General features: G+C 41.7%; 1 protein-coding gene across 1 annotated transcript in view; it reads right to left on the reverse strand.

Moving 5' to 3' along the window:
- Positions 1-2,923: 2,923 nt before the first annotated feature.
- The window catches only part of LOC134070597 (zinc finger protein 883-like), a 55,056-nt gene continuing 32,994 nt past the window's right edge, over positions 2,924-24,985 (reverse strand). The window contains exons 3-7 of the mRNA XM_062526989.1: positions 13,138-13,208; positions 7,633-7,839; positions 7,483-7,541; positions 7,231-7,350; positions 2,924-4,135 (exon numbers count right to left, since the gene is read on the reverse strand). Of these exons, the coding sequence (XP_062382973.1) occupies positions 2,924-4,135; positions 7,231-7,350; positions 7,483-7,541; positions 7,633-7,839; positions 13,138-13,208 (1,669 nt within the window). The remainder of the gene's footprint in view (positions 4,136-7,230; positions 7,351-7,482; positions 7,542-7,632; positions 7,840-13,137; positions 13,209-24,985) is intronic.

Below are 24,985 nucleotides of genomic sequence, written 5' to 3' on the forward strand. Positions count from 1 at the left end.
TGTGTGTGTGTGTGTGTGTGTGTGTGTGTGTGTGTGTGTGTGTGTGTGTGTGTGTGTGTGCGTGTGTGTTGCATCTATATTTGTGTATGCTTGAGCGTGTTTGTGTGAGTGTGTATGTGTGTGTGGTGCATCTATAATTGTGTATGCATGAGCGTGTGTGTTTGTATGTGTGTGTGTGTGTGTGTGTGTGTGTTTGAGAGAGAGAGAATGCAGTCCCTCCTCTGTCCTTTCCCCTCTCTACACTCTAGCAGTGTAAATGAGTATGCTAATACCGCCTGACATTTAGCTCAACGGTCGCCAGGAGCGAGAACAGAGTTCAGCATCGGCACCAGTCTCTCTGGTCGCCAGGGAGACGGCCAGAGATGGAGGTAACAACACAGATCGGCAGGGAGGAGAGAGATGAATTCCCAAACAAGCTAAACAGCCTCTCTCTCTCTCGCTTTTCCTCTCTCTCTTCCTCTCTCTCTCTCTCTCTCTCTCTCTCTCTCTCTCTCTCTCTCTCTCTCTCTCTCTCTCTCTCTCTCTTTATTCCTCTCTCTCTCACCCTCTCCCTCCCTCCATCTGAAACTGCTCATGTAAAGTCATGAGTTATCCAACACCCATAGTAAACACATCTGACACAACTCTGAGCATCTCATCATCCTGTTGAATGGTTCGGTGATTTCTGACTGGACAAAATCTTTTACAATAATGCCCTCTTTCAGACTCCAGTGTGTGTGTAGGCAGCTTAACACATGCTGTGCAGGGCCAGACCAACGCAGTGTCTCCAGTCTACCTGAGCCAGAACAATCACACTAAGAAAACGGAGAGAGAGAGAGAGAGAGAGAGAGCGAGAGAGAGAGAGAGAGAGAGAGAGAGAGAGAGAGAGAGAGAAGAGAAAACAGAAATGCACAAAATAATGGAGTAGGAAAACTAGATGTACCTCATTGTACTGTTGTACCTCATAGTGGTACAAAATATGACCACTGCAGTCCTGCACATTCTCCGCAAAAATAAGTCCATCTCCTACTCCATTCCCTACTCTTATAACCCATGCTAGGGGGGAGAATACAGAGGGAATAGAGCGTTACTCTGAGGCTCACTCTCTCACACACACACTCTCCTTCACACACTCTCTCTCACACACACACACTCTCTCACACACACTAACTCACTCTCCTTCTCACTCTCTCCTTCTCCCTTTCTCTCTCACACAAACTCTCCTCCCTCTCACACACTCTCCTTCTCACTCTCTCTCACACACTCTCCTTCTCCCTCTCACACACACTCACTCTCTATCTCACACACTCACTCTCTCTCTACACACACTCTCCTTCTCCCTCTCTCTCTCTCTCTCTCTCTCCCACACGTGCTGCTGATGCACAAACTCTCTATTGTTACAGAAATTATTGTATTTTTTTAAACCTCTGTATTTGTTTAGATACTTGGTTTACTGTAAGTTGTAGGTTTTCTTTATTTGACCTGGATTGAACCAGGGGAAAAGAACACATTGAAATCTTTCTCTGGGCGCTGGCCAAGAAGGCTGCATGCATGTGACAACACAGTAACAACAGTATATGGGGTAGTAGTACATTGTGTGCAAAAACAGATGCTGCCCTGATGGGAACAACAAGCAAGATTTACTTTACAAAATGTGCTACTTTCATTGACGTGTTGTGATTCCTATTTGTACAACTGCCTGATTGATCTCTTTATCAAATGTCCTTCTCCATGTTGATACACTCAAAGGTCAAGCATGATTTTGATTCATGCTAAGGTCAGTCACTCTGATACATGTACTGAGAGATTCCTGTACTGAGTGATTCCTGTAATACACATTGACGTTTTTGAGAACATTATCATTGCTGGGTTGCCATTCATTCCAAAGGGGACTTTGATTACACACATGGAGAACTTACAGTACGCTCTCTAATATTATTCCCGGTGGCACTTCTGCTCTTGGGAATTGTTGGAATTATTTTGCTTACCGTTCCAACCACAGAAATTGACACAGCTCCTGACATGGCATACCGGTAACTGCTACGCCTCCAATTTCAAACAACTCTCACTTGGGGCAACTGTCACCATAGTTTACAAACCCAAACTCCATGTTTAGTCAATGTGTTTATATACACTTAAGCTCTGACATTCTGAAAATGGTCTTGACACTGACATTTCAATGTGACAAGTTTTAAATGTGTAAATAAAACAAACTTTCAGAGACAACAGAGTCAGTACTCAGAGCACCGGTTTTGCTACTTTGTATGTCAAAAGCAATCTTAACTTGAGTATTGAATATACAGTAGCATGTGACGTCACCGGTTTGGGTGCTTCATCTCTAAACGCCAATTTGCTTGATACTGACAACATACAGTATTTTTGTAATGACAGAGAGCGATGTAAACCACAATGTGGGACTAAAGATCTGGTCTCAGTCACTCCAAAAAGTCATCAAAAACTCACATTGTGTAAGGACAGGAATGGGAATCAAGTGCGTCAGACTGGGAGAGACCATCCCTATCTCCATAACAAGCTAATATTCAGTGCTGTATCCTCCAGTACTGTATCCTCCTATCCATCATTAGCCCTGACTTCATTAGCACCACTCCACTACAAATCCATGCTCAACCAGTAGCATAACACAATCAGCTATATATCACTTGTATCGAAAGCAATTCGTAAGTAAGCAAAAAAGTAAAAAAAATCACCGCTCATCTGTGTGAGGTGCAAGAGTCTCTGCCTGATGAAGGTCTAACGACCAAAAGCTAGCAAACAGTAAAGCTATTTTTGCACAAAGACTTGAAGTGTGCGGATTCTTCTTTAAAATATCCAGTTCTCTAAAGTACCCTGCAAATGTCTTTTAATTTTAGATCATGGAATGAAGACTTTATCACACACTAACACTTTTATATTTGAACAGCTGGCTACCCAGTTCTGAGACCATTTACAGCTTCTGTCCAGTATGGATTCTCTGATGTCTCTTGAGAGAACCCCTTTGTGTAAAGGCCTTTCCACACTGAGTGCACTGATGTGGCTTTTCTCCAGTATGAATCTTCTGATGTTTCTTGAGATTACCCTTCTCTATGAAGGCCATTCCACACAGCAAACACTGATGTGACTTTTCTCCAGAATGGATCCTCTGATGTAGAATGAGATGACACTTCAATGCAAAGGCCTTTCCACACTGCGAACACTGGTGTGGCTTTTCTCCAGTATGGGTCCGCTGATGTAGCTTGAGGCTGGCGTTGTGACTAAAGGTCATTCCACACTGAGAACATGGATATGGCTTTTCTCCAGTATGGGTCCTCTGATGTACCTTGAGATGAGCCTTCCGTGTAAAGGCCTTTCCACACTGAGAACACTGATGTGGCTTTTCTCCAGTATGGGTCTGCTGATGTAGCTTAAGCTTACCCTTCAATGCAAAGGCCTTTCCACACTGCGAACACTGATGTGGCTTTTCTCCAGTATGGGTCCACTGATGTAGCTTGAGGCTGGCGTTGTGACTAAAGGTCATTCCACAATGAGAACATGCATATGGTTTTTCTCCAGTATGGACCCTCTGATGTACCTTGAGATGAGTCCTCTGTGTAAAGGCCTTTCCACACTGAGAACACTGATGTGGCTTTTCTCCAGTATGGGTCCTCTGATGTATCTTGAGATCAACCTTCAACTGAAAGGCCTTTCCACACTGCGAACACTGATATGGCTTTTCTCCAGTATGGATCCTCTGATGTCTTTTAAGAGTGTACTTATTAATAAAGGCCTTTCCACACTGCGAACACTGATGTGGCTCTTCTCCAGTATGGGTTCGCTGATGTAGCTTAAGCTTGCCCTTCAATGCAAAGGCCTTTCCACACTGCGAACACTGATGTGGCTTTTCTCCAGTATGGGTCCTCTGATGTAGCTTGAGGCTGGCGTTGTGACTAAAGGTCTTTCCACAATGAGAACATGGATATGGCTTTTCTCCAGTATGGATCCTCTGATGTACCTTGAGATGAGTCTTCTGTGTAAAGGCCTTTCCACACTGAGAACACTGATGTGGCTTTTCTCCAGTATGGATCCTCTGATGTATCTTGAGATCACCCTTCAACTTAAAGGCCTTTCCACACTGCGAACACTGATGTGGCTTTTCTCCAGTATGGATCCTCTGATGTTTCTTAAGAGTGTACTTATTAATAAAGGCTTTTCCACACTGAGAACATTGATGTAGTTTGTCTCCTGAATCTGTAATCTGATGGTCAGTGAGCAGTTCCTCCCTGGTTTCCAACTCCTGGTGTAATTTCTGGCATGAAGTCTCCTGGCTACATGAGTGCTTGCAACACACTTGGTTTCCTTTTTCCTTCCTGTGTTCTGATTTAATAGCTAGATTCCTTTGAATGTCTCCTACAACATAATAAGAAATCGAGTGTTTGCAATAATATATTCACATTGCAACATTTTTTTTTTTTATCATAATACAAACTGTTCAGAAACTCACCTCTTGGAAAAGAATCTGTGTGATCATGAAGATCTGAAGATATGTCTTCCTTTTTAATTTCCTGTAGTGGCATGGATATTTCAGTCTTACATTCATGTTCCAGTTCAGGTTCTTCTTTCTCTATCTGAGTTGTGAACAGATATTCTTGTAGGAAATCATCAAATTCTTCTTCACTCTCCTTCTTCACTGCCGTGAGCTGGTCAGATCCTGACATTTCAAATGTCAGTTTAGAGAATAATAGCAATCAAACAATCCTTCAGTACAAAGACAGATGTAGTCCTGTAGATATATGTACCAAATGTGACTTCAGCATTGAGACCCCAGTCTGTTGTGTTCATGATATAGTCCTTTTGCCTGCCCCATTAGCATCTAGAATTCATTCCTAACCAATTAGCTGCAAGGGCTTTAGGAATGCAAATCTGATGTGGGAGGGAATTCCATATGTATGAGCTCTCTTCACACAACTGATGGTCCTCAAATGGACATGGTCAGTCCTCACACTGCTCAAAGTCCACAAAGGAGAACAGGTGGGGGTGGGTTGGAGCCATGGAAGTGTGAAATGTAAAGGTTATGGCTTGTTTTGGTCAAAGGATACATGCTGAATTTGATAACACTTTACATTACAGATCAGTAATAAGAGGGTAATGTTGTGCTAATATATGCAATTTAATGGTAATAATATTTTCAAACCACATATTACAAATAATTAATGTGTAATTTCTAGACAATTACCATACAACAACAATGCAAATAACTTGGGTAAAATAAAATGGTAATAACTGCTGTAAATATGTACTTACTGAAGCAATACATATTTTGGATTTAATTACTGTGACATAATATTTCTGTAATTATACCAACATGATGGTGCTATGAAGGACTAAATTACATAGTAACTTCTAAGTGTTATGGCACAATTACACAATGGTCAAAGTTTTTGTAGTAGTTGGTTTGATGGTAAAATGTGACATTTTATCTGTTATTACTATTATGAAATAAACTAGATGCACCGCATGACGGTACACAACATGACCGCCACTCAGTTCTGCACATTCTCTCCACAAAAAAAAGTGTTTGTCAACTTTCCTGTATCTCCGATTTGTGCATTATACAGTAACTTGAATCTGATACTGGTTTGGAAATAGTAGCACGTTAGATTACTCGTTACCAAAAAAAAGTGGTCAGAATACAGTAACGCAAAAAAGGACACTTATATGCCCCTTCCTCTCAATGATAGGATAACTAGGCCTATTAGAAGAAAAATAACGTAAGGACACACATTAGGCTACATTTCGTTGCCTAATCATCCCTCCCTAACGGGCAGATAACTTGATTAGGCTACTGTAACGTTTGTATCGGTTGTCGGAGGAGGAGTTAATCACAAACAAAGGAGTTCCAAGTTTTACAATTTATTCAAGGTATCACACCTCCCATATGCAAACACCCTGCATTCATTCACACACAACCCACTTAAAAGAGCCCTCTCTATGGCGAAGTTAAACTAGGGGAAGGGACTGGCCATTAACCCCGGCCGGGGGTTAACTTGAATGCCTGCGCACACACACAGGCCTAAACTACAAGGACAGTAGTAATAGTCTAAGGCTATCGGTAGCTAGGATAGGCAGCACAAATACAAAGTGGCTTCGGGACCGGCCTTAAGAAAGTACTGGGATTGTCCATAGCCCCGCACCGGCAAGGATGCGTTATACAATTTACACAGTCCACAGGTAGGCTAATCCCCAGTTAGCTTTGTAGGGTCCACAGGTAATCCACAGTTAGCTCGTACAGTCCACACTCCACAGGTAATCCACAGTTAGCTCATAGAGTCCACAGGTAGGCTAATTTACAGTTAGCTCTAAGAGAGAGAATATGTCTACATTTGTGTGTACCTGCTAATGCACGTGTGAGTGTGGTTCCATGAAAGCTCTGAACACCCCCCCCCCCCCCCCCTCCTCCACATTGCCAACTCAGTCATCAAAAACTCACATTGTGTAAGGACAGGAATGGGAATCAAGTGCGTCAGACTGGGAGAGACCATCCCTATCTCCATAACAAGCTAATATTCAGTACTGTATCCTCCAGTACTGTATCCTCCTATCCATCATTAGCCCTGACTTCATTAGCACCACTCCACTACAAATCCATGCTCAACCAGTAGCATAACACAATCAGCTATATATCACTTGTTAGAAAGCAATTCGTTTTAGCTCTCTAAAGTACCCTGCAAATGTCTTTTAATTTTAGATCTTGGAATGAAGACTTTATCACACACTAACACTTTTATATTTGAGCAGCTGGCTACCCAGTCTTGAGACCATTTACAGCTTCTGTCCAGTATGGATTCTCTGATGTCTCTTGAGAGAACCCCTTTGTGTAAAGGCCTTTCCACACTGAGTGCACTGATGTGGCTTTTCTCCAGTATGAATCTTCTGATGTTTCTTGAGATTACCCCTCTCTATAAAAGCCTTTCCACACCGCGAACACTGATATGGCTTTTCTCCAATATGGATCCTCTGATGTCTCTTAAGAGTGTACTTATTAATAAAGTCCTTTCCACACTGAGAACACTGACATGGCTTTTTTCCAGTATGGGTCAGCTGATGTAGCTTAAGCTTACCCTTCAATGCAAAGGCCTTTCCACACTGCGAACACTGATGTGGCTTTTCTCCAGTATGGGTCCGCTGATGTAGCTTGAGGCTGGCGTTGTGACTAAAGGTCATTCCACAATGAGAACATGGATATGGCTTTTCTCCAGTATGGATCCTCTGATGTACCTTGAGATGAGGCTTCTGTGTAAAGGCCTTTCCACATTGAGAACACTGATGTGGCTTTTCTCCAGTATGGATACTCTGATGTTTCTTAAGAGTGTACTTATTAATAAAGGCTTTTCCACACTGAGAACATTGATGTAGTTTGTCTCCTGAATCTGTAATCTGATGGTCAGTGAGCAGTTCCTCCCTGGTTTCCAACTCCTGGTGTAATTTCTGGCATGAAGTCTCCTGGCTACATGAGTGCTTGCAACACACTTGGTTTCCTTTTTCCTTCCTGTGTTTTGATTTAATAGCTAGATTCCTTTGAATGTCTCCTACAACATAATAACAAATCGAGTGTTTGCAATAATATATTCACATTGCAACATTTTTTTTTATCATAATACAAACTGTTCAGAAACTCACCTCTTGGAAAAGAATCTGTGTGATCATGAAGATCTGAAGATATGTCTTCCTTTTTAATTTCCTGTAGTGGCATGGATATTTCAGTCTTACATTCATGTTCCAGTTCAGGTTCTTCTTTCTCTATCTGAGTTGTGAACAGATATTCTTGTAGGAAATCATCAAATTCTTCTTCACTTTCCTTCTTCACTGCCATGAGCTGGTCAGATCCTGACATTTCAAATGTCAGTTTAGAGAATAATAGCAATCAAACAATCCTTCAGTACAAAGACAGATGTAGTCCTGTAGATATATGTACCAAATGTGACTTCAGCATTGAGACCCCAGTCTGTTGTGTTCATGATATAGTCCTTTTGCCTGCCCCATTAGCATCTAGAATTCATTCCTAACCAATTAGCTGTAAGGGCTTTAGGAACGCAAATCTGATTTGGGAGGGAGTTCCATATGTATGAGCTCTCTTCACACAACTGATGGTCCTCAAATGGACATGGTCAGACCTCACACTGCTCAAAGTCCACAAAGGAGAACAGGTGGGGGTGGGTTGGAGCCATGGAAGTGTGAAATGTAAAGGTTATGGCTTGTTTTGGTCAAAGGATACTGATGTAATTTCTAGACAATTACCGGTAACACTTTATAATAATGGTACATGAATTCTCATGAACTAATGCATGAATTAATGCATGAATTACGCATTAGTTAATCCATTAATATATCATGAATCATTATGACTTAACATGAATTCACTGATTGCCATTAATGAGTTAATACATAAATGACTCATCATCTTAAGCATTAAGTACGGTTGGCACATCATCATGAATCATGATTAATTAAGCATGATCATGATGACTTTTTGTCAGACAAAATTTTGGACATCACTGTCATGGAGAAAAAAGAAAAGTAATTACACATGAATTCATGTTAACTAAATGACATGAATTATCATGAGTTAATTCATTAACTCATGCATTAATTACACATGAAAATCTCATTAATAAACATGAATTAATAGTATGTCATTAATGACATCAGGTATGGACAACAATTCATCTTGAGCATTAGGTACAGTGGGTAAATCATTATGAATATGATCAATTACACATGATCATGGTGATTTCTAGGTTTTTGAAATCTGCTCAAGGGGTAAGTAAACTATACATTAACTCATCATGAACTAATTAAATTAGTTCAGTTCCGTTGGATTCAAATAATAAGCAAAGTCCCTTTTGGTATAAAAGAAAAAGTAGAAAGTCTCGTTTGGTATAAAAGTAAAATTCAAACGTCCCTTATGGTATAAAAGCAAAATTCAAAAATAGTTTCCGATGTGCTCCTTCCTGCGTGGGAAAATAACTGCTTATCCGTAATCCACGTGCGATGCTGGAAGTTCACGCAGGCGGGGAAGAAACCTTGCAGCAGTTGGCCACACATTCCAAAAGGTACCTCCAGGTACATTTCCAAAACGTACCTCCATGTACATTTCCAAAACGTACCTCCAGGTACGTTTCTGATGCCAGCAGGGGGTGCTGCTGGGTGGGTGGTCGACACGCGTAATCTCTTGGGACAGGCTCGCCATCGTAGTTGGTCTGAAATCCACTGAATCTCTATCCCGTAATAAGAACCTAAGAATCTACACAGAAAAGAGTAACAGTTACCATCAGACATTTATTTTCTATGAGATCTCATTTAAACTTTATTTTCTTATAGCATCAAACAGCGCGTGCTGTGTTCACTAATTCGGTTAAATTGGGTTAAATGCAGAGAAACAAGTTTTCCTCACGGCTCACGGGATCAAGAAAGTATATATTCTTCTATTCTATTCTATTCAATTGTGCTAGTTTGCTGCAGCTGAGATCCTTTTATGGCAGTATTACGGCGCTATGCCTGTTGAGAGTTTGATGCTATAAGAAAATAAAGTTTAAATGCACCCCCTGCTGGCATCAGAAACGTACCTGGAGGTACGTTTTGGAAATGTACATGGAGGTACGTTTTGGAAATGTACCTGGAGGTACGTTTTGGAATGTGTGGCCAACTGCTGCAAGGTTTCTTCCCCGTCTGCGTGAACTTCCAGCATCGCACGTGGATTACGGATAAGCAGTTATTTTCCCACGCAGGAAGGAGCACATCGGAAACTATTTTTGAATTTTGCTTTTATACCATAAGGGACGTTTGAATTTTACTTTCGTACCAAACGAGACTTTCTACTTTTTCTTTTATACCAAAAGGGACTTTGCTTATTATTTGAATCCAACGGAACTGAATTTGCTCTCACCATGACATTGTTTTTGTATTGTGAGGGATTTGATACTGTGATACTTTATTTGTCATGTTTACATTTGAATATTTGACCAGACCTAACTGTAGTAAACAATGTGTAAACGTCGCTCTTTAGCACCCCCTGCTGGCATCAGAAACGTACCTGGAGGTACGTTTTGGAAATGTACCTGGAGGTACGTTTTGGAAATGTACCTAGAGGTACGTTTTGCTGGGTCTGCAAAAATTTTCCCAGGGAAACGTTTTGAGAATGAGACTGGGTTGAACTTTAAATAAGTTTATAGGTTTAAACCTTTGATTTGAACCTTGGATTGTTTCTTTCATTGTTCGTGTGCTACAACTTTGTATGAAAAGTAGTGTTTTGATGCGTGTAGGATTCATGCACTGATGCGCCTGTTGGCAGGAATTAAAAATAACAAATTAAATATCAGTTTCTTCATTGTTAATAACACTATTCATCAATGTTAAATAAACACCTGTTTACCACTTCAGTTAAGGGGCCACACACATGATGAACTCATGAGCACTTAATCTTTGATTCATGTAATATAACAATTTATTTCTTTTTAAAATCACTTCTTTGGCCAGTGATAAAGAAGGGTCCATTTACCACTTTAGGTGAGGGGCCACAAACATGATGAACTCATGAGTAATTCATCATTAATTAATGTAAATTGACCATTTTTGCATGACTTCAAACTTCATGCATTTAAAGCACCACCTGTTCATCACTTTATCTGAGGGGCCACAGACATGATTAACTAATGAAAAGATAATGCTTAGCTAATGAGGACATGCCTATATTTGAACGATGTGGATTCTTCGATATTCTCTGAAAATGGTCTTAATTAGTTCATGATGAGTTAATGTATAGTTTACTTACCCCTTGAGCAGATTTCAAAAACCTAGAAATCACCATGATCATGTGTAATTGATCATATTCATAATGATTTACCCACTGTACCTAATGCTCAAGATGAATTGTTGTCCATACCTGATGTCATTAATGACATACTATTAATTCATGTTTATTAATGAGATTTTCATGTGTAATTAATGCATGAGTTAATGAAGTAACTCATGATAATTTATGTCATTTAGTTAACATGAATTCATGTGTAATTACTTTTCTTTTTTCTCCATGACAGTGATGTCCAAAATTTTGTCTGACAAAAAGTCATCATGATCATGCTTAATTAATCATGATTCATGATGATGTGCCAACCGTACTTAATGCTTAAGATGATGAGTTATTTATGTATTAATTCACTAATGGCAATCAGTGAATTCATGTTAAGTCATAATGATTCATGATATATTAATGGATTAACTAATGCGTAATTCATGCATTAATTCATGCATTAGTTCATGAGAATTCATGTACCATTATTATAAAGTGTTACCCAATTACCATACAACAACAATGCAATAACCTGGGTAAAAGAAAATGGTAATAACTGCTGTAAATATGTACTTACCGAAGCAATAAATATTTAGGATTTACTTACTGTGACATAATATTTCTGTAATTATACCATCACGATGGTGCTTTGAAGGACTACATTTCATAGTAACTAAGTGTTATGGCACAATTACACAGTGAGTTATAGTGGAAAAGTATGTGCACATCCCAGGTCAAGGTGCAGAAAAAGGGTAAATCATTAAAATGGAAAAAATGTGCACATTTGAAATCCTTCTTTTTTACTTTTATTTTCTCTAGCACAGAAAAACGTTTCGACCGTGTGGTCTTCTTCAGATTCACTGCAGGAACATACTGATTGGTTTTTAATTACACCTGGTCCGCAGGGGTGTGGCTTCTTTTAACTCTTACTTCCCCTGCAGACAAACAAATGTATAGAGTCCTGTATGGTGAAAAAAGTGTGCCAAAGCAACAGTTTATCTTGTGTGTTTTTTATACTGTTGCTTTGGCACACTTTTTTCACCATTGAAAGCGTGTGGCTTTCAAAAAAAAGAAGAAAAAAAAAACACTTTCTCAAGAACCTTTGTCATGAAGGGGAATAAGGAGACAGGTCTAGTTCTTCACATCATTTGAATCAAGTGTACTTTTCCTGAGGAATAGTGTAACCCTAGCCTGGTCCTAACCATCCCATAATACTACCATTTCATTTCGTATTATGGTCTGGAATTTCTTTGCTCTGAAGCGCTTGCAGGAAGCGGGAAGTAACGCCCAGTTCTGGTTTGAATTGATTGGACAGCTCTCACCCAATCGGCGATAGTTACTCATAACAACATAGCGCAGGCGTTTAACGTCATCGTCACGAGCGCCCTCCCCCTTTCGCCCCCACCAACCCGTCTCTTCGTTTATTGGCTGCTTTCTGGAGGGGGGGCGTTCTGTTACAATTCTACCGAGCAGAATGCTCCACAGAGGAGCACGGCCAGACTTGTAGTGGAGGCAATCCTTGGCCGGAAGTACGTGGATGGCTCGCAAGGCTAGTGTAACCCTGGCTTGTATGAAAGAAAAGGGAAACTTCTCTAGACCTGAGCGATGAATTAATAATACATGTGACCGTCGGCAAAACAGTGGGTGTGATGGACTTAAAAAACGACACTTTAAATTTGTCATTGAAAAACACACCTGAACTATAAAAGAGAACAAAATAGGAATTGAAACGGTGGTTCTAAGATCTGACTTGATCAGTCTGAAAATCAAAAGTAGCAGTCATGTACTACTGCTTTTGCCTTGAAGCGATGACAATGAAAAAGTTGTTTCAACAACAACAACAACAACAACAACAACAACAACAACACATTGCATTTATTTACAGTAAATAGCTTTACAATGTTGGGGGAACCTTCCCTTCAGGTCACACTGGCTGACACACCGTTATATACCCTTATATACCTCCTACCTCTCCCCAACTCTCTCTCTCTCACACACACACAAGCACACACACACACACACACACACACACACACCGTTATATACCCTTATATACCTCATACCTCTCCCCATCGCTCTCTCTCTCACACACACACAAGCACACACACACACACACACACCGTTATATACCCTTATATACCTCATAGCTCTCCCCATCACTCTCTCTCTCTTTCACACACTAACTCACACACTCACTCATGCGCACACACACACACACACACACAAACACACACACATAGTTTGGCAAGCGGCTGTGCTCTTTATAACCCCCCCCCCCCCCCCCCCCCCATCAGCTCTGGCCTCTCATCCGTCTCGCGTCGGACTAAAAGACACACCTGCATTGTAATATTCATCACTGCTGTTCCCTGCCTTCATCTCCCAGAGGCCCCCTGTCTCTGTCTCACCTCTACACACAGCCAGAGGTCACACCGAAGAGACACACTAAATGAGCGGAAAATGGAAAACAAGACGAGGAGAAAGAGCTCTTAAAATTCACACCTTGCTCCAGTGATGTGATGTGATCAACCCCGCGACTAATAATAAAAGACTGAGACAAGGTGTGTGGTCAGATTAGATTTTTTGAGGAATTGTTTGAATTGTCTTCAGGAAGGAAGAAATGGAGAATGTTCCCGTGAGATTCAAATGACCTCTGCTTTGACCTTCAGCCACAGACGTGCGACCATAGATGATTATTCTGACAGTGTGGACTGTAAATGTGGAATGAAATTAAAATTAAGTCAGGCCCTCTTCAGTGAGAATATATGTGAAACAGGAGCATAAACCCTAACAAAGCAACATCCTGAAGATATGTAATATCTATCTATATATATATATATGCTATCTATATATCATATGTATCTATATGAATTTTCTGTTTAAATGGGGCAGGAAGAAGCCAACTACTACTGCTGACAACCTAAATCATGGTGTATATATATTCATGGTGTATAGAGTTAAGACAGATTTTAATTTATGCCTTCAGACATCATCCTCCATAGACTCATTTACTTCTTGCAATAACTTGGGAGATGTTGTCTGTGGATTAGCTCATCAGGCTCTAAGCACACCATATATCCTGTTTGATGTCTCCATGGAGATGTGCTGTTTAGTTCAAGTGACAGTCAACTTGTGTTCCGTAACAACACCAAAGATAATGGTTCTGTTTACTTCTCTGGTCCCTGATGTGAAGATGAGTGAGGATTTAGTGGATGCCATTGGGGGCAGATCGCAGTCTGTGTAAATCTGTTGCTTGCCACCAGGGACCTTCCTAGTTGGAGTTTGATGCATGACATCCACTAGCGTGCATAGGAACCAGTCATTATCAGTACCCATAATGCATCACTGATGTGCAAGTCATCAACACGCGTTGCAACAATGATGGAGGGAAACAGATGGCTGCTTCCTCTCCTGGCGTGGGAGACGTCAGTGATTTGTCAGTGAGAATAGTTTTGGGTAAGTTGTGTCTCCGCAGAACTTCCCAACACTTCAAGAGGTGCTGTATGTGTGGGAGACGTCAGTGATTTGTCAGTGAGAATAGTTTTGGGTAAGTTGTGTCTCCGCAGAACTTCCCAACACTTAAAGGTGCTGCATGCAAGACATTTAAATGTAATACATCATAAAATGACCATAATATGCCATCAGGGATTAAATTAACTGACAACAGTGGTACAGTTAGGATATTCACAATTCAAACTTTGATTTGCAGCCTCCAAATATTGTTTATGTTTTGAGTTTGTGTGTTAGCCTGCTGCGCCACCCTCCGCCAATTGACCAATCACACAGCTGGTAGCATTTTGACATTTGGATTGTCAGATTAGCCTGTAATGGTCTCAAATGTTTTGATTTTAGACTGCACTGTCAGTTAAAGGCATCAGGACTGTATGATCACCGTCCACAGAGAAGGCAGCTGTACGACCATTAGGTGCAGCCTTTCTTCCTCTCTCTCACTCACTTTCTCTCTCTATCCCTTGTTTTTTTTTTCTCCCTTCCTTGTGTTCCTAACCTACTTGTCCATTCCTTCAGAATGTTACTTGCTCCTCTCAAAGCTGCACTCTGTAATGTCCTTAGAAAAAGGAATGCAGCAATTCAACAACATTGACTGTTCCCATACATAACTTCTGCCCTATCGATATTTCCACTTTGTTTATGAATTACGCAAGATATACTTCATAGAATACCTCAAGAATGTATTACGCATACGTTTCTAGGTAATGATCAGAGAAACCAATGCAGACTAAAGGTTTGAGACTCCTATCCTCTTGTTAGAGCGTGAATGTCATTTCCTCCAAGGCTTGTTGTGGATCCCCCCAATAACTCCTTGAGGACTAAAGAGATTCCGGAGGATTCTAAGGTCTGGAAAACCAAGCCCCTCAGAGCGGATCAGGGACGGATGTCTGGATTTCATAGAGCCACACTTCGGGAATTATGCTGTCTTCCAGCTAGCACCACCTCATGTCGACTGAAGAGAAAGGCTATGCTCATGAGCGCAGCGTCGATCTCCAGGATTGAATATAATCAAATATATAAAAATACATACATATATTAGCATACTGTAAATTAGATTACAAATATGACCGCCGCTCAGTCCTGCACATTCTCTCCACAAAAGTAAATTAATCTTCCGCTACATGTCCGACTGAGCTACTTAAATGGTTCTGGTATGAATGAGCTTTTTCTATTGAAGCACCACACTGTGAAGCTCGGACATTGGGTAGAAGAAATGACTGAATTATTACATTACAAGGATCACTCTGAAATATTTTACTGTGCCTGATGTGTAATGCCGTGTCCTTTGCTGTTTCCAGACGTGCCCACCATCAATGGAAATTCTAGAGGTGGGGCTTGTGTCTTCCCCTTCATGTACCGGGGCACGCTCTACTGGCAATGTACTACCGTCCACCATTGCAAGCCATGGTGTTCAACCACACACACCTTTGACCAGGATGGGCTGTGGGGAGAATGTATGCCTGCTGCCCTCAATCGGCCATGTGGCAGTCAATTCTTTTACTGTTTCAATAAAGAATGAATGTTGAGAAATTACCCATTTGTTCTCATTCTTACCAGTGTAAACAAGACTGGCTTAGTCCTGCGTCTGTGTCCTGTTATGGCCATGAATATGCAAATGCCTCACTTGAGTGGTGAATACCTCACTATCAGGGTGTGTGCTAGATATTTTTCACAGGTGTGTAAACGTCAGGCCATTTTGTAACTTAACCTTGTGTTCACTAAACTTCACCTTGCATTTGTAACAGACATGGTGGGTGAGTTAAATTGCATCAAACAGAAATTCAACATTAGTCCTAGAGCTCAACCGACTGACTCAATTTTGCAGAGGGTGTACCTTTGCTATACTTCATACCAAGCAACAACCTTCCCAACATGCCCAGAACCAATCTGAACATCAGAACCATGTAGGCTTCAGGGATGTTGACCACAAGTTTTCTGTCGAACCCTGTCCAGCACATGAGGGACTCTAATACACATTCTACATTCTCACCTGTGTTAAGTGCAGTTGGGAAGACCATGTGGCAGGATTTTTACACTCTGGAACTGGGATGTTCCAGTATAAACCGTTTAAAGCATAATATGTTGACATTGTCGATTAGATTCAACTTTATTGTTGCAGAAGTAAGGACAACCAGTACAACAAAATGCAGTTTAACATCTAAGCAGTGCATTAAAAATGTGTAAAACAGAATGCAGTATGATTAATACAAAGATAGATGGATAGAGATACTTTGATCCCCAAGGGGAAATTCAAGAAATTGAAAATATAGAAATTGCAATCTAGTCCATAGAGTTATAAAGAGTAAGACAGTCCATATATTAGACGGAATGCAATATGATCATCTGAAGTGCATCGATGAGGTGCGATAATGAAGTGTGTTGTAATTGCAGAGATGGAGCATAATCCTGTAAGTGTCCTCGGCATACAGTGAGAGCCCAGGAGTGAGTTTTCTGGCATTATTGTCTCATTGAGTTCACCACATGATGGCAATGTACAAAGTCAATTAGCCCTGAAATGAAAACTTTGTCAAGTTTAGAGTACATGTGATTGTTTTTTGTTTTGTTTTTTTCTTTTCATGAGAGAAAATGAGGTTGTTGTAATGACATGATCAAGATTGAGGTTATGTTGAGATACTATATTTGCCAAGATCAAACCTACTGGTTCATAACCAAAAGAAAAACTCTCATACAAATTCCATTAAATTATAAAAGCTGACCTGTTTCAAAGAGTTTATGATGGAGCCTGTACATTAAATCTTAAAGTATTCACTGGTGTCCTCAGTATGTGTGTGTGTGTGTGTGTGTGTGTGTGTGTATGTGTTAGGGGCAATTGTGTCAGTCCTCCATGGAGAGTAATATGTGTGTGTGTGTGTGTATGTGTGTGTGTGTGTGTGTGTGTGTGTGCGGGTTTGGGTTAGGTGTGTGTGGTTTGGGGGCAGTTGTCAGTCCTGCATGGAGAGAGTAATGTGTCTGTATAGGTAGGTATGTATGTACTGTGTGTGTGTGTGTGTGTGTGTGTGTGTGTGTGTGTTGGGGGCAGTTCTGTCAGTCCTGCATGGTGAGTAATGTGTCTATGGGTATCTAGTGTGCGTGTGTGTGTATGTGTTAGGGGCAGTTGTGTCAGTCCTCCATGGAGAGTAATATGTGTGTGTGTGTGCGGGTTTGGGGTTAGGTGTGTGTGGTTTGGGGGCAGTTGCGTCAGTCCTGCATGGAGAGAGTAACGTGTCTGTTTTGGTATGTATGTATGTACTGTGTGTGTGTGTGTGTGTGTTGGGGGCAGTTGTGTCAGTCCTGCATGGTGAGTAATGTGTCTGTATAGGTGTGTGTGTGTGTGTGTGTGTGTGTGTGTGTGTGTGTGTGTGTGTGTGTGTGTGTGTGTGTGTGTTGGGGGCAGTTGTGTTGGTCCTGCATGGAGAGTAATGTGTCTGTATAGGTGTGTGTGTGTGTGTGTGTGTGTGTGTGTGTGTGTGTGTTGGGGGCAGTTGTGTCGGTCCTGCATGGAGAGTAATGTGTGTGTGTGTGTGTGTGTGTGTGTGTGCGGGTTTGGGGGCAGTTGTGTCAGTCCTGCATGGAGAGTAATGTGTCTGTATAGGTAGGTGTGTGTGTGTGTGTGTGTGTGTGTGTGTTGGGGGCAGTTGTGTCGGTCCTGCATGGAGAGTGATGAGTGTGTGTGTGTGTGTGTGTGTGTGTGTGTGTGTGTGTGTGTGTGTGTGTGTGTGTGTGTGTGTGTGTTGGGGGCAGTTGTGTGGGTCCTGCATGGAGAGTGATGAGTGAGTGTGTGTGTGTGTGTGTGTGCGGGTTTGGGGGCAGTTGTGTCAGTCCTGCATGGAGAGTAATGTGTCTGTATAGGTAGGTGTGTGTGTGTGTGTGTGTGTGTGTGTGTTGGGGGCAGTTGTGTCGGTCCTGCATGGAGAGTGATGAGTGTGTGTGTGTGTGTGTGTGTGTGTGTGTGTGTGTGTGTGTGTGTGTGTGTGTGTGTGTGTGTGTGTTGGGGGCAGTTGTGTGGGTCCTGCATGGAGAGTAATGAGTGATGGCCACGCTGGAGCTCCTCATTAATCAGCATCTGGGTCCAGTGGGAGCCATGAAGGAGGAGAAGTGATGGAGCTCATGAAGCCGTCATTATTCCACCCCTGATTGAGCCTGCCATGTTGGATGTGGGTGAACTGGGACTGTAGTCAGTGACTGTGTTCTGTTCTATACTTGTATACATAATCAGTCATAATTAAGTGTCAGTGATATGTAGAGATTTTCACAAAGGAAACTACACATCTCTTATGCAAACTAGAAAAGCACTCAGAGATCGCAGACCGCCACCTGTATTGTTCTTCCTAGGTTGTCATACATTTGAAACTAAACTATTCAGATCGCCACCACGTGGCCCTACCATGCCATTACACCGCAAAGCGAAAAACAAGCAATCTTTCACATGAATCTTATAACTGAGATTATAACAAATTTAGGTAAACATCTGTATGTGAAAGGTCTTCACATTTAGTTTTACAGTATGACTGTAAAAAGACATTGCATATCAGTTATCAGAAATATAAATGAAAGTAGCATCTTAACGCACACACACACTCCTCCTGTTCTTCCATCTCAACACAGGCCCCAGCAGGTTACCATGGAGCTAATCAGTTCTTCCCATATTCAGTAATATGTACCCATCTTGTGTCTCCCTCCCAGCCACTTCCATTTACATTACATTGGGTCATTACCCCAAATGATGCAGCCAGCTTCAGGGGGTCTCTGGTTCATTGTAATTGGACAATGCCATGCCTGCATTGCAGAGATGGGAGTAAGTCACACATATGCAAGTCTCAAGCAAGTCTCAAGTCTTAACCTTCAAGTCTCAAGCAAGTCCCAAGTCGTTTTTGTGAGGGTCGAGTCAAGTCAAGTCAAGTCATAGCTTAGATCGAGTCAAGTCAAGTCAAGTCATAGCTTAGGTCAAGCAAGTCACAAGTCAAGTCATATAATAAGCTGGAAGACAACCGTCTTAAAACTTGAAGAGACGGCAGTTTTATGTAGCCCTCCTTTGCACAAAAGGGCTAACACATAAGAAGGGGATATAAGGCTAAAGAATAATTAAAAATGCTCACTAGGACCAGCAGGATCAGAATTACTAGGAACGACTACAGGGCCTGGTGTACCAAATTACCAGACAGAGTCTGTGTATGTGTGTTTAGCTCATGTTTTCATTGCATAATATTCCATTAATAAATACCATATGGAAATGAGATGGAGACACTTCTATGTTAGGCTACTATTTACTCTTGAAAGTGGCCCATTTCTCATTTATGTCATACATCTCTCATATACTTATACATACATTTACAGTAATAGGGTTTGTGCATGTTGTTTGGCTGTTATACTTTATGATTTAACAAAAAATAAAGCAGCTAGCGCTAACAAACTAACAGCTACATTGATGTGGTAGACCAGGGATGGGCAACTTTCATGACTAAGACGGCCACAATTTTTATCATCACCATCAGAGGGCCAAATGTGGCTGCGCACTTTTGCACATCTGACATGAGAGAAGCTACAAAATAAGAATAAGAATTAAATGTAGCCTATAACATACAGTATATACATTTCATGCTCAAATGCATTTTTAATAGGCCTATACATTCCCTAACGACAAATACAAGTATTTTACAGCCACATGAGTGAAAAGTATTAATTTCAGTGCAAAGGGCTCACATAAATCACCATTCAATGATAGCACAAATCTGAAAACCAGTTAGTGCAACATAGCCTCATATTCAATGCATTTACTGTATGCTCCCACTCCATTTTTAAGAATGTATAGACATTTTCTAACGCCCATGGTGAGAGTACAGATGTGATGTAACATCCATCACATAGCCTAACTATCATCCAACTTGCAGTCATGCATGATTTGTCTCAGCTTCCCCTCGACATTATCGAGAATGTCGACAATTATGTGCGTCGGGACAAAGACCGTTTCGAAGTTTTTATCTCCACCAATGTTTTTATCGGGGTTTGTTGGGTTGTCTGTATATGTTGGTCTGTTCGCAAGATAACTCAAAAAGTTATGGATGGATGCAAGAGGAGGTGATCTGTTCGCTTGGAGGAGGTTTGCGCAGTGATTTTCAGATACCGTATTTCAGTCAAATTGTCTGTTAGTTGATAGGCGGGATCAATGTGAAACTAAGTCAACATGATAAAACTTAATGTGATGCAAACAGCAAGCTCTTGTCACGTTTGACTGATGGAGATGGGATGTTAGCTGCTAGCTAACGTTAGATTAAAAAAATAATGTGAAATTAGCTAGAGACATTTCTTACTTTTCTTTGTGTAGTCGGAAATGGCGGATACAATTTGACGTGGTGCTGGATGTGTCGGATATTTTTGCGCTGCACACTTTGCGTTTCTTTTCGTTTCTTTTGTTGAGTTGAATAGTCTTTAAATCCAAATGTTATGATTTTGGAAACTGGTAACAGCTTCCATCTTCTTAACCCCGACCGCTCTACTGTAGAGCGGTCGGGGTTAAGAAGATGGAAGCTGTTACCAGTTTCCAAAATCATAACATCGCGTCACCTAGCACCTAGTAGAGAGGTTGCCAGGTTCGCCCACATGCAACAGGAAATATCCAATCGAAAATAGTTTTTATTGTTATTATTCACCAATTAACCAAGACAGCAATGACTTGTCGAGTCATTGCATGCAAGTCTAAGTCAAGTCTCAAGTCATGAGTAGCAAGTCCAAGTCAAGTCAAGTCTTTTCTCACAGTTGATCAAGCAAGTCACAAGTCCTCAATCTGGCGACTTAAGTCTGACTCGAGTCAAGTCACTAGACTCGAGTCCCCCATCTCTGCTGCATTGGTATCGATTCCAAAGCTGTGGATGATGCCATCAATTGAATTCCTCTCTCAGGATCAGGAAGGAAGGAAGGAAGGAAGGAAAGGAAGCGTTGTAATAGCCAAACGGGTCCAGCTAGTTGTTAGCAATGCTGAGCTCAAGCGTCTCGAATATTTGGGGAATATAATAGGCCTACGTTTTGACAGCAGCATTGGCATGGATGGCTTATACAAGAAAACCAAGCACTTGACCTCTTTTCTGTGGTTTTGTCCATGTTTCGTCCATTGTGGTCTTAGAGAGGGTTGAGAGCAACTAAAATATGTCCATTAACTGAAATGCTTTCTGCCAACATGAGAAATGAGAACTCTTGTGTTCAATGTGAATGGGCCAAAGTCAGATTTTTTTTCTTATTGTGGAAAATTGCTATCTTTGAGCACTATCGATAGGCCTAATACATCATCTTGACTTGAAATAGAACAGGAATAAAAAATACATATTTTATCAGATAGATCAAGCACACCAACCTCTTGCTGAAGAATGATAGCGTGAAACAGTTCATTGTGCCAGGAGACAAAGTTAGATGGCTGGATGGATATTTCCAGGCAACTATAAACCTACGCCAGTGACACCCTCCGGTAATGCAGGAGCCTTGTGCAGCTCCCATGAACCACCTTAAACCAGAGAGGGTTGAAGCGGAGCGAGAGGCGCAAACGTTCAAACATTTATGCGTTCTGTGTTCGCAAAGGGGAGGGGGGCGAAATCCCCCCTTTAAGCAGACCTAGAAAGTGACGTTACATTCGAACTGAACTGCTTGCCAATCTGACAGAGATCGATATCCCACTATGACGATTTTGCGACACGCCTCTTTAAGCAGACAGGAACTGTTCGAATTTTGCTTCCATAGAGATGCATTACATTGCTCTATCTTGTCAGTAATGAAGGATCTTTGCTTAAACTAAACTAACACCGTTCTTGATGGCAGGCCTCTCATCTCTGTCCCTTTATGAAGTCTCCTCAGATAATGCAATCTGCTCAGGGTCTCTGTTTCCAGTGTATTTCTCTCTTCTAATGTAGTGCATACGCTTATCAGATCGCTGGGACACAACTATGTTTTTAATCATAGTAATAATTGAATAGCAATTATAAACAGTCTCAGTCTGCTCATTAGGTGAGCAGTACAAACTCCCAATAGACCTGCGCAACATTGCATTGAGGTGTAATTAATGAGGAAGGTGCAGTGTATTAATACAAAGCTTTTTAAATGTAAATTATTTATTTACTACAGTCTGCTAAATATTAACTTGCCTTGGGTCTCCTGTAATTTGATTCAAACACTCAAAATATATTAAATAAAATATGAATCACTTGGCCAAAACAATAGCTCTACAGTGGGTGCCCATAGCCCTCAGTTGTTGCCCTCGCTCGCTAGTCTAATATGCTATATGTGCCTACTACCTTACCTTACAGCCTCAACTTTCAACGACCGGAGGATATTGCCACTTTCAGCCAAATGCTTCTGTATAGGGTCAAGGGCTTTTTCCAGCGAATCCTTCAACATAGACGCAACAGTATCTTGAAGAGACTCCCTTTCGGTTGCCATTGCTTGTTTGATTAGCACACCAATATCGTCGGTGGAGTCGTTTAACTGAGGTCGTCTATTTGAGTCTTTTTTGGTTGAGGTTTGGTCTTTCTTGGAAGCCATAATGCAAATAGAAACGATCCTTGTCTGGAATATTTAACTAGGTGATTTATAAGCACTTTTAGCACTAAAATAAGAGGGTTTCGTTTAAGAGCTCAGTGCACCGCTGCCATCTTGCCTCGCGCCTCACCGGAAGTCCTTACAGCCTCAACTTTAAAGGTGCACTAAGTCAGCGGTTCCCAACCTAGGGTCCGCGGACCCCATTAGGGGTCACCAGAGGTTACAGGGGGTCTGGACATGGGGCTGAGGCTGTAAGGTTACCACAATGATATTTGCGCACTTTAATTGTGTAAAATCCCAGTTACACACCCAGTTGGATAATCAAATATATAATCCAAATTATAAGACATATTCTTCTTCCACATTTAAACTCATGTAGCTATTTATTACCTCTGTCCTCTTGAACTTGCGTAAGCAACCTTCAGGTCGGGCTAGCTAGGCTATGCATTGGTAATTCATCCCCGGACCCCGTTTGTTGAATATAACAATGTCTTGTGTGTGTATGCAGGTGGGAGTTTGGGTAGGGGGCCCTGGCTTGTCTTAGACACAGGCAAGAGTGCCTTCAAGGAAAAAAGGTTGGGAAACGCTGCTCTATGTGATGTCACGCTTTTGTTTTATGCCTTTATTGATAGTGACAGTGGAGTGTGACAGGAAGCAAACGGAAGAGAGAGAGCAGGGATGGGATCCGGAAAGGATCGAACCCAGGTCGCAGGCGGGCGGTGCAGGTGCCCCAGCCAGTAGCGCTACAGCTAGGGCCGTCACACATTTTTTAGGCTAGCACATTTTTGTCACTTACAGCAAACATCACCTCACCATCTACATGTACTAGCTGCCTGTGCCCGAACACACACTCTGTGGACAGCCCAGGCTCCAAAAACAGCAACAAAAACAGCCTTGCCAACTTGGGCCGTAGAAATATTACAAACTGTTCCAGCAAACCATCGACGAGACGCGCGTTTAGGAAAGTTTCAATTGCACGGGAGGGAGGAGTTCAAGTTCAATCATTTATTGCCATATCAACACAGTAGATTGGAATTTGTCTGGAGGAGGGAGTAGCGAGCTACTGTAGCTCTCTGTTTTGTTTGAACATCAACAGAAATGACATTGCCCAGCCTCGCTTAGAGCGCCTGAACTCCTGCCTCCGTTTCACTCCGTGTGGCTTAAATCTCTTGTGAATTAATGTAATTTGCAGCTACTGCTCAACACACACAATCAGTATGGAATGTGCCAGTGCCGTTTTCCTGGGTTTTATAATTATGTGGGCTGTCTGCGGACATTTTGAGAATTTAAAGTTGATTGAACTTCTCCATGAACACTCCAGATGTGCTGTCTCCGTGTATCCGTTCTTCAAAATGGACAGACACACACACACACACACAGACACAGACACTGACAGACACTGACACACTCTCTCTCTCTCTCTCTCTCTCTCTCTCTCTGTCTCTCTCACACACTCACACACACACACACACACACACACAGAGGTCTATTTCCAGTAATAAAACTGTGTCCTCTGCTGCCTCTTCCATCCAGAGGAGTAGCTCACCTCTCATTAGAGGCCTGGGCATGAGGGTGGAGATTCACAGACACACCCAATCAAAGCTGGATATGAGGATGAACAACACTGATCCCTGAAGACGGTTTTGATCTGCCAGACACAAAACATCCAGAACACACACACACACACACACACACACACACACACTCTCTCTCTCTCACACACACACACACACACACAACACACACACACAGCTTTCGGAAGATATTAACCTGACGATGAGAGACACAGTGGGATACTGCACAGCGGATGTGTTCTGGATGTTTTGTGTGTGTGTGTGTTGGTGTGAGAGAGAGAGAGAGAGAGAGAATTAATGTGTGTGTCTGTCTGTCTGTCTGTCTGTGTATCTACAATGACAGTTGCGGATTGGACTCCTTGGAAATGGCTCTGATTCAAGCCCTTAGTCCTTATTAGCTGTCTGTGTGTCTGTGATGGCGGGCCAACTACGGGAGCGAGAAAGATTAGTGTGTGTTTGTTCTCTGGACTGAAACGTTTCTTCACTCCCTCATTACACGCAAAGTCTCTAATATGGACAGGAAGAGCTGGATAATGGCAGACTGCAGTTGGGACTGAACAACTGTCTTCTCTCTCTCTCTCTC

Source organism: Sardina pilchardus, chromosome 22 (assembly GCF_963854185.1).
Source record: "Sardina pilchardus chromosome 22, fSarPil1.1, whole genome shotgun sequence".
Classification (NCBI taxonomy): domain Eukaryota; kingdom Metazoa; phylum Chordata; class Actinopteri; order Clupeiformes; family Clupeidae; genus Sardina; species Sardina pilchardus.